Below are 13,121 nucleotides of genomic sequence, written 5' to 3' on the forward strand. Positions count from 1 at the left end.
CTCGGAAACTATAAAAGCTAGAAGATTGGCATTTTGCATGCAGATTCTAGGAGTTCCTACGCAGCGCAAGTTTGTTTCAAAAGGGCCACGCCCAATTTAACGCCCACAATCGTTTATATACGATTTTAAAAATTTAAATATTTCGGAAAAGTAAAAATGCAGTTTTATTGTGTTTATCAATACCTATCGAAATGTAGAAGAAATTTTTCAAATCGGACCATTCGTTAAAAAGTTATGCGTGATCAAAGTTTCTATCTCCATCTCCCTCGCACTCCCTTTACCTGAGTAACGGGTATCTGATAGTCGGGGCACCCGACTATAGCGTTCTCTCTTGTTTTATAAAATAGTCTTGTGAAACAGAAATAATAAGTGAATAAAATCGCAGTCTAAATGGAAAACACAATTTAGCGTTTAATTACTTATTCAATAAGAGAGCAAAAGTCTTAAATGCATTTTACATATTTAAGACATAAATTAGTTTTAAATACCTCAACCCAATTCATAGCACAATACAATTGAATAAAAACCTGAAACAGTCAGTCTTTTATTGTGTTTTCATAAATACTCAAAATTAAATTGTAAAAATAGAAAGAGAGCAAAATGTCGTTCCCGAAGCTGGACAGCAAGGTGTTTCAGAACCTGAAGGACGTGGCCCACAAGCTGCGCATCCACTCGATCACCTCGACGCAGGCGGCCAAGTCGGGTCATCCGACGTCCTGTGCCTCGCTGGCGGAGATTATGACGGTGCTGTTCTTCCAACAGATGCGCCTGAACCTGAAGCATCCTCGCGATCCCTCCAGCGATCGATTGGTCCTGTCCAAAGGACATGCCGCGCCCATTCTATATGCAGTCTGGGCGGAGGCAGGACTCTTTCCGGTGGAGGAATTGCGGAATCTGCGATTAAGGTCGGATCAGTGACCTGGAGGGACAGGGCACCGCCGTGGCCGCCGGAATGGCCTATGTGGGCAAGTACCTGGACAAGGCCGACTATCGCACCTATGTGATCCTCAGCGATGGCGAATGTGCCGAGGGAGCCGTCTGGGAATCGCTCCATTTCGCCGGTCACTACTGCCTGGACAACCTGTGCGTGATCTTCGATATAAACAAGTTGATGTGTTCTGATGCCAGTGCTGAAATGGAGGTTTACCGGGAGAGACTGGATGCCTTTGGCTTTAATGCACTGGTCCTAAACGGCCACGACATCGATGAACTGGTCAAGGGCTTTCACAATGCGGCCAGCACGAAGGGCAAGCCCACTGCCCTTTTGGCCAGAACAGTTAAGGGAAAGGACTTTGTGGGAATCGAGGGATTGGACGAAATGTACGGGCAGCCACTCGGAAAGCGGGCTGAGGCTGTGATCAAGAACTTACAGGTAGGGTTAATAAACGCCTTTTACTACTAGAGGTATTCCCGGTTTCTCATTTTACATTTTGAAACCCTACAATGCATTGTAAAAGCCTCAGCATTGTAGGGTTTCAAATTGTAAAATGAAAAGCCGTGAATAAAATATGGAATCAAAATATTTTTGAAGATTTATTGGCGTTATTAAAATATCAAAAATATCTTTATTTCTGATATGACCATGTCCATCTGTATGACCACCCATTTGAACAAAAGGATTTCATAAGCTTTACGAGAAAACAATCAAATCTACCCTACTTTTCATTCAAGTCATTTAAGTTTTTGATACTCCTCTTTTGATCTTAGCTCTAATTAAATCAGACCCACATTATGGATGCTACAATAATTTTATATAACGAAATACAATTGATTTGGCAATAATCTGTGTTACCATTTTTAAGAATACTACCATTAATGTTTTTTTTAATCCTATATTTTTATGGTGATTATAATTCCTATTATTAATAACTTCCCCCCGCAGATGATGATCTCCAATCCGAATGTGCACTTGACGCCCAAAAAGATAGGAAAGTGCGGCAACGCTCCAGAGGTGAATATCAACAACATACTGCTGTGTAATCCGCCCAATTATCGGCTGGGCGATTCGGTGGCCACTCGCTTGGCTTATGGCACTGCCTTGGCCAAGATCGCGGCGGATAATGCCCGGGTGATTGCCCTCGATGGCGACACGAAGAACTCCACGTACGCGGATAAGATGAGGAATGCATTCCCGGAGCGGTTCATCGAGTGCTTCATAGCGCAGCAGAATCTGGTGGGCGTGGCCGTGGGCGCCACCTGTCGACGTCGCACTGTGGCATTCGTCTCGACGCATGCCACCTTTTTCACCCGGGCATTCGATCAGATTCGAATGGGGGCCATTTCGAACACCAATGTGAACTTCGTGGGCTCGCACTGTGGCTGCAGCATTGGCGAGGATGGACCCTCGCAGATGGGACTGGAGGACATAGCCATGTTCCGCAGTATTCCCGGCAGTACAGTCTTCTATCCCACGGATGCCGTGAGCACGGAGCGGGCGGTGGAGTTGGCCGCCAACACGAAGGGGGTGTGCTTCATCCGGACCACATATCCGAACACCACTGTGATCTACAACAACGATGAGGTGTTTGCCGTGGGACTGGGCAAAGTGGTGCGCCAGAAACCTTCTGATGAGGTGCTGTTGATCGGAGCCGGGGTCACACTGTACGAGTGTCTAGCCGCCGCCGAGCGATTGGAGGAGGATTGCATCACGGCCCGGGTAATTGACCCCTTCACAGTGAAGCCCCTGGATGTGCGACTAATTGTGAAGCATGGAAAACTCTGTGGCGGTCGGATTGTCGTCGTGGAGGATCACTACCAGCAGGGCGGATTGGGCGAGGCCGTGCTCAGTGCCCTGGCCGACTCCCGGAACTTTGTGGTCAAGCACCTCTATGTGCCCACTGTACCGAGATCGGGACCACCCGCTGTACTGATGGACATGTTTGGTATCTCCTCAAGAAGTATCTTCAAAGCCAGCCTGGCCATCATGAAAAAGTGAAGCAGATAGAAAGGGCATTCTACAGTGTTGTGAGATATCATTGTGGTCCCTTTCGAAAACGTTTACACATTGAGGAATGCTTCTTTAAATTTTAGTTGTATCTGTATTGTCAACATTATATGACACATACTGAATTAAATGCCATTTTAGGACATACATAGGTGAAAATCCTTAAGACATGTTTTTTTGTAACCGAAACCCCAAAAAATGAACTCTACTTTTGGTGTTTTAATCAAAACTGTGAATTCGTTATACAATTTTCATTCTATTAGCATTCACAGCTAAAAATTTCATTTTAGTCAAATTTTTGCAAGAAATCATGATGTTACACCTTATAAAAAAAATACGAAAATCACAAAGAAAATAACTTTTTCCAAATCAACCTGAAATTGATAGTTTATATCCTCAGCTGCTCACAGCAGTCATTTTTTTTTTTTGTCAAAGTTTGATTAAATACCAAATATTTTTTTGTAGTTTTGCCAAATTAACCCTTTTTTAAGTGTGACCTGCCTCTGTCCCATTAATAATGGCCCATGAACTGCGGCATTATTTTTTTCGCTACCTGAACTAATAAGCTTGCAACGTGAAATGCGCGACATGCCACCGAATTTCAAAGAGAAATTGCATTTGGCGAAACTCAATTGGGTGGAACTAATTTTAGGGATTTTTCAATGAGGATCAATGACTGCGTTGGCGTTGGTTTCGATTTCATTTTGACATATTTATTTGAAGTGACCTTTTTCCAGGGGCGCAACGAATTGTTGTGGCCCCCTCTCTCGTGGTGTGATTCATTTATGTTTACGATTTCCTTTTCAGGTCCCTAAAAGTGTTGACCTCATTTTAGAGGGTATAATATTTTTAATCATAGTTAGCAATAGCTCAGGTTTTCGAATTAAAATTTTTGTCAATTGAATAATAATTCTTTTGGTAATTAAGACTTCAAATTATTTTAGGATTTCATATTTTTTGTTTGTCAAAGAAGTGTGGGATGGCATTGTACATTTTTATGCTAATCAAAATGACGCTTATAAAGTGTATTATAACAAAAAAAGGTTTAGGTGTATATATGTATGACAATAAAAAAATTAAAAATTAAATAATTACTAAAAATCAATGAGTATCACTGGTCGAGTCACTCCAGTTTCTCACTTGTGATCTTTCTCCTGACCAAGGGCCACTTTAAATTATCCGTAATGACATCCGTTGCCATCTATTGTGGCATTCAGCCATTCATTCATCTGCCTCTGTGTGGCAGCAAAGGTCCATTTATTGTTTTTCGCTTCCTAATCAGTACTTTATATTGTTTGTTGGCTTGGGCCAGAAGGGCAACAGGATGTGGGTCTGTGTGTGGTTAAGGGTTGGCCAAGTGGACAAAGTGTCCCTTCCGATTCGATCAAAATTTACGATAAATGCTTTAAAAATTCTATACACCTCAAATGCACAATGGACGCATAGATAGCGGAGAAGTTTTTCAATTTCTGTTAAGTGAGCATAGCTAACTAGATTGGTTAAAGATCATAAATTCAACAACATGAAAATAGATTAGATGACATCATATGTGGAGTGCCTTTTGTTCCTTCCACACATGTGAAGGAGTTGGATGTGTGATTTGGGGGGTAGATTTATGAAGGGAACGACTGCACCTGCTTGAAAGTCGCCCTCTCCAAGAAATACATATATCATTTAATGAGGGAAATCTGTGCCGCAAAATTTGTAAGCAATTATTTGTAACGAAAAAAGAGCCCAGAAAACAATCATCAATCTCTGTCTGCAACTGTTAAAAGCACATGCATTTAAATTAGACATTTAAGCCAGTCTGCCCCCGCTAGAAAATACAGACCCCCAACATTTAAATAGACTCAGGCCAGTCATAGAGTCAAAAATACCCATTGAAAAATATATTATTTACTTTTCGGAAATGCCAAATTGTGTATAAAAACGTATATCCTTAACTGAAAAATACTCTGTAAATTTCTTCTAAACTTATACTGTATATTTATGATAAAAATTCCTTAGTAGATTAATTACACATTTAGTTACAAAATATATTCCTCTGATATAAAAATGCACTTCCTTTATTGCAGCGTATATACCCCACGCACTCTAAAAATAAGAGGTGTACAAAGAGAAGTGTCAAACGCAAAAGCTGAACAGGAGTTACGTCCGGGAAATTCTTAATAGGATTTTTACAATTTTTACTATTTTCCTGTGGCAGCTACTGGTTACCAGTCAGTCCCCCTTTCACTTTACTCTCTCCGGCTTTCTCCTCTGTCTTTTTTTTTAATTTTCCAAATATTTTGCCTTTCGCAGCGTTGAAAAAGGGGTTAGAAAAATGCCAAAAGACCGCACCCCTGGGTCGCAATGGAAATTCTTTTACACTTTTGTTTTCCTCTTTCCTTGGCTGTTGTTACTCACAGGATATGGTTATTCTTGTTCCTGTTGTTAGGGTTTCATGCACCGCATAACATTAAAATTCAGATTTTGATTGATCATCCTGGTTGAAGCGAATTAGAGAGTGTGAGTTCGGGGTAGATGTATTGAGTGTAAAGATTTTATTTGAAGGATGTGAGGAGAAGGTATTTTCAAAGGTCTGATACGTGTCCGCAGTTTGTTAAAGCTATGTCTAACAATGTTGTGAATTGCTTCTTATTAAATGTTTGAAGAGATGACGTTATTGTATAGATTATGGAAATTTAAATTTTAAGTAGAGAAAATGTGTTTAAACGTTTTACCAAGTATAATGACAGTTGTTAAAAATGTAGTTTTTACGTTAATAAATAGCTTTTAAATCACTTAACGATTTATATTAAAATATTTTTATTAAATATATATGTAATTAATATTTAAGCATTTTATTTTTCTTGATTCGCAGCTTTTGGCAAAATGTAGTGGAAGGTTTTAAATTTTTTTATTCAAATCAAAAGAAAAGTATGCATTAAAGGAAATTGCTAAATGCTTTTGACTGCATTTGCATAAACATACAAATGCATTCGATGAATCTTTAATTGCGACACATCAGCCATGGGTAACATTTATTTACCTTGCCAAATCAACTTTAAAATATTTATTCAAATTCTGGTTCCTTGGAAGACCCATTTAGAGGGAGTCACGCTAGCCAAACTTTCCCAGGAATATTTACAAACATTTCCCGAGCTCCTTTCCTTTTCCCTTTCTTTTTCGGATTTCACACAACCCACCAACGAACCACTTAAATATGCATGAAACGGTGCGATAAAGCTGGCTACGAAAATTCGATTAACAACAAATGCATATTGATGGAATAATTGAGCAATTCTAATGAACCACAACAGCAGAAAGGCAGCATTTAAAAAAAAAGCCAAACAAATTGCAATTGCCAATGGATGGAAGTTTTTCTAAGGAACCACAATATTTGCATTTGATTGACAACAAAGTTAATTGAGTGTGAGCCGAGCATTTGCATAGAGTCGAGTAAAAACAAACATTTATTATATTTAACTATGATTTTTTTTAAGCGTTACTGAGTAACCCTTTGGGTGGTTTTGGGGGGTAGAATCATTAATTCGCCTGACAATGCTGAGGTGAGGTGACTGATGATGGGGTGTTGAGTCGAGTCGCGGCAAGGTGAGAGATCTCCCAGGCCTAAATGTCATTTCGATGAATTTATAATTGGGAATTATGTGAATTTTTCTATTCGGGATTTACTTTTTTTTCCCATTTGCCTGAAAATTAGCATATTTTGTCGCTCTCTTTGGCAGATCCTTTGTGTGTGTATGTGATTTAATTAATGATCCTATGCAAAGTTTGTCCCCGTATCTGTGATATTTTGCATACATGTCTTGGCAGCAAACTGCCGATCATTAATCAGGTCGTCTAAGTAGCTGCTTGAACTCATTAACCCTTTTGTTCACCCAGACAGCCCAGCGAAATGGCAACAAAAGTTTTGTCTTATATAAATATTTGCATTGCCGCCAACCATGAGAACGGAATTTCCTTGCAGCGCAATAAATGAATATAAAAAGAATCCGAAAAAACAGATATCCTTATTAATGATCTTGCAGATGTCACAGGAAACCATTTTCCGAACTTTTAATTAGTGGAAACCTGACTGCCAACAACCCCGAGCCTAAGAAGCAACATTTTTTTGTTCCAAAAACCCCAACCCGCTGTGAAATCTTTCCCATATATCAAATATTTCTTATTTGCCTCCTATCAAGATGCCCATTAAGTCAATAAGTGGACTCTAATATTATGCCATATTTCGGCAATTGCTAAAAAGAAAGAAAATCGAAACGAAAAACAAAGTTTGGCCAAAAGTGCTGCCGCGGCAGACGTGGAAAAACTGCCGGCGATAAACACGAATAAAACATTTGAGGTACATTATGTCAGGCCTAAGAATTATTGTCACAGATTGTTTTCCCCAGATAAATCCTGAGTTATGGGGGCAAACGCAGCGGGTAATAAAAAACACTATGGAAAGCAAAGAATATGACAGAAAATATCTTGGTTATGGGGGTTGCAGATTGCAAAACATTTTGTGCTAGGAAAGTTCGCAAGTCACGTATAAAATTTCACATATTTGAAAACATTCAAATTTTTTATTGACCATAGATAAAACTTATTTTTAGTCTAGCGATAATATTTGTATTGAGTTATGTTTGACAATAATTTGAAGCTTAATTTAAATGTTATTTTGTTTTGTTTGTTTCTTTTACGTCTTTCCTCTTATTTCATAATTAATAAGAAGGAAAGTTCGCAAGTCACTTACAAAATTTCCCATATTTGAAAATATTCAAATTTTTTATTGACCAAAGATAAAACTTATTTTTAGTATGGCGATAAAATTTATATTCAGTTTGGTTTGACAATGTAAAGCTAGTTTTCTTTGTTTAACTTAAAAATGTATAGGCAACGACTTTCATCTTATTTCATAATTAATAAGAAGGAATAGATATGTTTCACTTAAAAAAAAACAAAAGCAATTATGCGGGTAGATAAACAGTTAGCCTCAGCTTAACCCCATCAAGCCGCAAATTAGACCTAGGGGGCAAAGTCACGCGAAAAGGAAAAAAAACAAGGAATTGGGGGATAAATCAAGTAATTAATTGTTCGTAATTCGGTTGTGTGTCCAAACATCATTAATATCTATAAGATTTGACGAGGCCCAGAGCTACCGCAAAGATCTTGTTGGCAATAACCCACCACTTTGACTTCTGGGACCCGCATAAAGCCTTCGGGGCTTGGGTTTCGCAGCCAATTTCAATTAAACGCGCGGATTAAAACACAGAAACCGAGTTCACGGCGACTTTCGCACTTTGTCGTCTCTCCGACAAATTGGGATAAAATATCTAAACATAATGGCATGCATGAATCATTAATAAAAATCATAATAAAGGCGTGGCGAATGACGTCACGTTTTTGTGATTAGCCCCGTTGGAAAAGCAAAGGATTGTCGTGGGTTGCTTGGCTGAAACAGTTCTTAATTAGTTTTTCCTCATTTCTTTCCATCTAATGCATTTTGATGATCTGACAGTCGGACGTCTTACGCTCGAATGAGTTTCTGGATGGAAGGAAAACCGAAGGAAGTGTGGACAATTTGATTAATTGCCGAATTTAAAGCTAGTGTGTCTAGGATATTAATATATTTTTAGAAATGTACGTATTTGTCAAAAGGTAAGCTGGTTAAAATAAATATGTATTGACTAAAGTTCTAGTTATAGGTTTTGATATGCACAAGAAATAATATTAGGAATATATTAACTAATTAACTAAATAAATTTATTGAATTCAAATATTTAAATTTATAAAATTAGTCAATTTGGTTTAACTATTGATAACGTTTTAGTATTATAGTAAGCTAAACAAAAAAAATTTTTTTTTAAATTTAATCCATGCCATTTATACATTCCTTTAAAGTCCCTAAATTGTTTATAAATCAACATCTGACCAATTCAGCCTGCCAAGTCCATTTCAAAAATCCAACAAAAATTTGCATAATTTGTGGATTCTCTAAAAAATCCGGCACATAATTATGTTTCTTAAAAGTACATAATTTAAGGAAATTTTCCGCCTTAAGAAACAAGTTTCATAAATTGAAATGTAAGCACCCAAACGGGAAAAAAAAGATATAATTTTATGCAACAAGATCATAAAAATTTCCGCACCATATATATATGACCGTTGGTCATAAATATTCAAATTTCACACACCAAAAATAAGGAGCATTCGCAGCATCGCAGGCATTGCATCAATCATAAAGCAAACCGAAAAAGGAGGCTCATTAAAAATTGTGAAAAGGAACTTGGTGTTCAGTGTCTTCGCATCCTGTCCAGCTGACCAGGAAATATTTGCATATAAAAGGCATTTAAACGCAACAAATTGCATGTAAATGGAGTTTTTCCCCACGAACCGAACTCGCCACCACTTATTATGCTCATTCACAGGACGTTGAGATAAATCTTTGGAAAAACTGTCCCATGTCCGTGGTGGTGGGTCATCATCGTCCTCATCCTCATCCTTATCCTCATTCTGGACCGGCTGCTGGACCAAATGTGTCCTGCCTATAAATTTGTAAATTATTCGTCCTGTTCCCAGGACAACAACGTGTTAATGCCGTCGGAATCTAACCCTTTTTGGGATGTCCTTGTCATCGCTTGACACTAATGTGCCGCATTACAAACTGTTGAGCAATTTAATTTAATGCCCAGTACTTTGGTCTCGCCGAAATTCTTCTCTCATCTCGTTGCCGCTCCTTAAGATTTATTTCAGAAATTTACATGCCACATTTTTTAAGGGTTAAGTTTTTTCGTTTTTACGCTTCCCTTCGAATGATTTTATCGCCCGATGCGCACTTTTTTGCGGTTTTCGGTGTTATTTTTGGTTCATTAATTGTAATTTTATGGCTGAGTTTTGATTTAATTAAGTTGCACTTTTAGGGGAATAAGGCCGTTGAAGAGCACTCCAGAGAGTTTTTCGGGCTAAATGAGTTGGAACAAAAAAGGAAAGCTAACTTCGGGCGGAGCCGAAGTTGATATACCCTTGCAGAATATTCTATAAATTATATTCTCCAAAATTATTCATATGATGCATTCTTAATACTCATAAAAAATCCCAACTTCCTAACTTTAAACAAACAACAAAGATATGGCATTTCCAATCGTTCAGTTATATAGCAGCTATACGATATAGTCAGCCGATCCCGGCCGTTCCGACTTATATACTGCGTGCAAAGTTTCAATTCGATATCTTTAAAACTGAGAGACTAGTTCGCGTAGAAACAGACAGACGGACAGACAGACGGACAGACAGACGGACAGACAGACGGACAGACGGACATGCTTATATCAACTCAGGAGGCGATCCTGATCAAGAATATATATACTTTATAGGGTCGGAGATGTCTCCTTCACTGCGTTGCACACTTTTGACCAAAATTAGAATACCCTCTGCATGGGTATAACAACAAAGTTATAGTTTTTTTGAATTTTTTTTCCGATTGTTCCTATGGGAGCTATATGATATAGTCGCCCGATCCGGCTCGTTCCGACTTTTATACTACCTGCAATAGAAAGACAAGGAAAGTTTCAAGCAGATAGCTTTAGAGCCGAGGGACTAGTTTGCGTTGAAATGGACAGACTAACAGATGGACAGACGGACATGACTAGATCGACTTTCCTGGTGATGCTGATCAAGAATATATATACTTTATAATACCCTCAGCAAGGGTAACTGATTTTCTTACTGATAAGCAAATGTATATATTATACAAAATTAAAAATATTTAATTATTATGTTGTCTGTCATGGCTGACTAAATTGTGGTTTACCCTGAAAAAAGTGAATGTAGAGATGGGTTATAACATAGTATAACGTAGGTAAGTAGCTCGTTATACCCGTTACTCGTAGAGTAAAAGGGTATATTGTATTCGTGCAAAAGTATGTAACAGGTAGAAGGAAGCGTTTCCGACCCTATAAAGTATATATATTCTTGATTAGGATCACTAGCCGAGTCGATCTAGCCATGTCCGTCTGTCCGTCCGTCCGTATGAACGCTGAGATCTCGGAAACTATAAAAGCTAGAAGATTGGAATTTTGCATGTAGATCTTAGGAGTTCCTACGCAGCGCATTTTGTTTCAAAATGGTGCCACGCCCCCTCTGACGCCCACAAGCCACAAGCTGTGGCCACAGTTTTGATGCTATTATAAAAATTTTAATTGATATGTATTTGTTTCGTCAATAAATATCGATTGGCCTACTAAAAGTTTGCCACGCCCACTCTAACGCCCAAAAACCCATTAAACGCTAAAGCCTGGCTAGCGCCTACATTTCCGCCTTTCATGGCGCCATCTAACGGATGATTTTGGAATAGCTGGCCAAGGTGCTCAACAGAGTTAACGTTAATTCTCGATAAGGATTTCTATTGAAGGAAACGAAGTAACGGGTATCTTATAGTCGAGGCACTCGACTATAGCGTTCTCTCTTGTTTTGTATTCGATATTTGGGTGTCCAAAAAATTTTAAAAAGCTCTCCTGAAAAGTTGCCATTCCAAAGTCGGTGAACACGATCCTGGACGAATCGTTTTGAAATTTTTCACTCTATTTCTGTACTTAAATCCCCAAGTACTGACGTCGAGTGCAGATCTCGTCAGCTAACCAGTGCTAACATGCTGGGCATCGCCGCTGCCCTTATCCATGTTAGTTGTATTTATGTGCGCAATTTAATCTTTAAAGTTCAAAATATGATTCGAGATCAAAGTTCGTTCAAAACAATTTGAGTGTGGCTCAACAGAGACTCAAAACAAGTGCTTTACACCCACTGATAACGATTTGTTCTCTGATAAGGCATAACATCGGCGCAGTTCTCCGCTTTAATTTGGGGCTCTTCGAAAGTCAAAAAATAAATATAAATTCAGTTTTTTTAAAACGTTTGCCCTTACCGGTTGCTTATTTTTAATATGTTCAAGTCATCGATTTATTTTTTCTTGACGTTTCTTTCATACAATCTGTATGGATCCTCGGCAGAAAGCCAAGACAATGGGCGATCCGTATGCCTATTGAACGACCCGCCAAACCAATGTGGAGACTTTTGTCTTGGGGCACTGAAGCCAATGCTCGATCACATTGCTTTTCACCAAAAGGAGTGGAGCACTTGCAATCCCCAAAAACATAATGAAACACAGGAAAGACTTGTCAAAATCGAAGCCAAACTTGACAAGTTACTGGACCAGAAGGAAGCTTCATCGACGAATGCAAATATCCTTGACTTACACACAAAATTGGAACGAATTGAAAACCTACTTGCAGGCCTGCAGGAAAATGTGTCTACAAGTGTCTCCAACGCTAGTATATCTCCTTTGTTCACGCGGATCGGGTCTAGATTAATTTACATTGAAAGAGAAATCGAAAAGTCCTGGGATGCTGCTGAAGAAACCTGCCGCGAGATGGGAGGTCACCTGGCAACTATTCAGAGCGAATCGGACTTAAACAGCATCGCAGCAGAAATACCCTATGGCGTCTACTGGCTGGGCATTTCAGACGTGGCCAAGGAGGGAGAGTTTGTGTCCGTGGCCACTGGCGAACCAGCACCCTTCTTGAAGTGGCAAGTAGTTCAACCAAACAATTTAGATGGCACAGATAACTGTGTGGACATTTACAATGGCGAAATGTACGATACCGACTGTAGCAAAAGTCAATATTTTATCTGTGAGGCTATTGGATGAGTGAAATAAGTGAAGTTTGTCAATTATACAAAAGGCCTATTCAACTATCTAATACGGAATTGCTACACCTAATGTAAAAATAGTTTTGAAAAAAGATAAAAAAGCTTTTGTGTTTTGGTAACTGCGTTTCTTAGTAATAAACAAGTGCTCATATTATATTATTGTCTTCTTGGCTATCTGAATTGGGGTATAACCTGAGAAAAGTGAATGTATAACCCGTGTTTATAACATTCGAAGCACCTCCAAGTCGGACAGCACAGCAGCAGGCCTTATAGCACGCCCATTGCTTCACTGCATCCTGCTGGAGGAGGTCATAGTGGTCAGCAGGTCAACTGAGCGAGGCCTACGACAAATGGGGTGTGGGTGAGTCACGAGAAGCCAGAAATGAATGGAATGTCTATAAAGATTCCTCTTCTAAACAGGTGACTATTCCAGCTGTGGAAGTGCTGGCTATGAAAGTCATCCCTATACCTACGACTAAGGATCCTA

At 38.9% G+C, this 13,121-nt stretch overlaps 2 protein-coding genes across 2 annotated transcripts; both read left to right on the top strand.

Moving 5' to 3' along the window:
• Nucleotides 1-548: 548 nt before the first annotated feature.
• On the top strand, nucleotides 549-3,110 carry LOC108045175 (transketolase-like protein 2). The gene is given in 3 exon segments (XM_017124399.2): nucleotides 549-912; nucleotides 914-1,372; nucleotides 1,883-3,110. Coding segments are annotated over 3 exon segments (1,824 nt in total). The 5' UTR covers nucleotides 549-600; the 3' UTR covers nucleotides 2,936-3,110.
• An 8,744-nt stretch (nucleotides 3,111-11,854) lies between these two features.
• LOC123037159 (accessory gland protein Acp29AB-like) lies at nucleotides 11,855-12,768 on the top strand. Its single transcript, XM_044456762.1, has one exon. The coding sequence runs from the start codon at nucleotides 11,868-11,870 to the stop codon at nucleotides 12,630-12,632; it is 765 nt and encodes a 254-aa protein (XP_044312697.1). The 5' UTR covers nucleotides 11,855-11,867; the 3' UTR covers nucleotides 12,633-12,768.
• The last annotated feature ends 353 nt before the right edge of the window (nucleotides 12,769-13,121 follow it).

This window comes from Drosophila rhopaloa, unplaced genomic scaffold, assembly GCF_018152115.1.
Source record: "Drosophila rhopaloa isolate 14029-0021.01 unplaced genomic scaffold, ASM1815211v1 contig_150, whole genome shotgun sequence".
Lineage (NCBI taxonomy): Eukaryota > Metazoa > Arthropoda > Insecta > Diptera > Drosophilidae > Drosophila > Drosophila rhopaloa.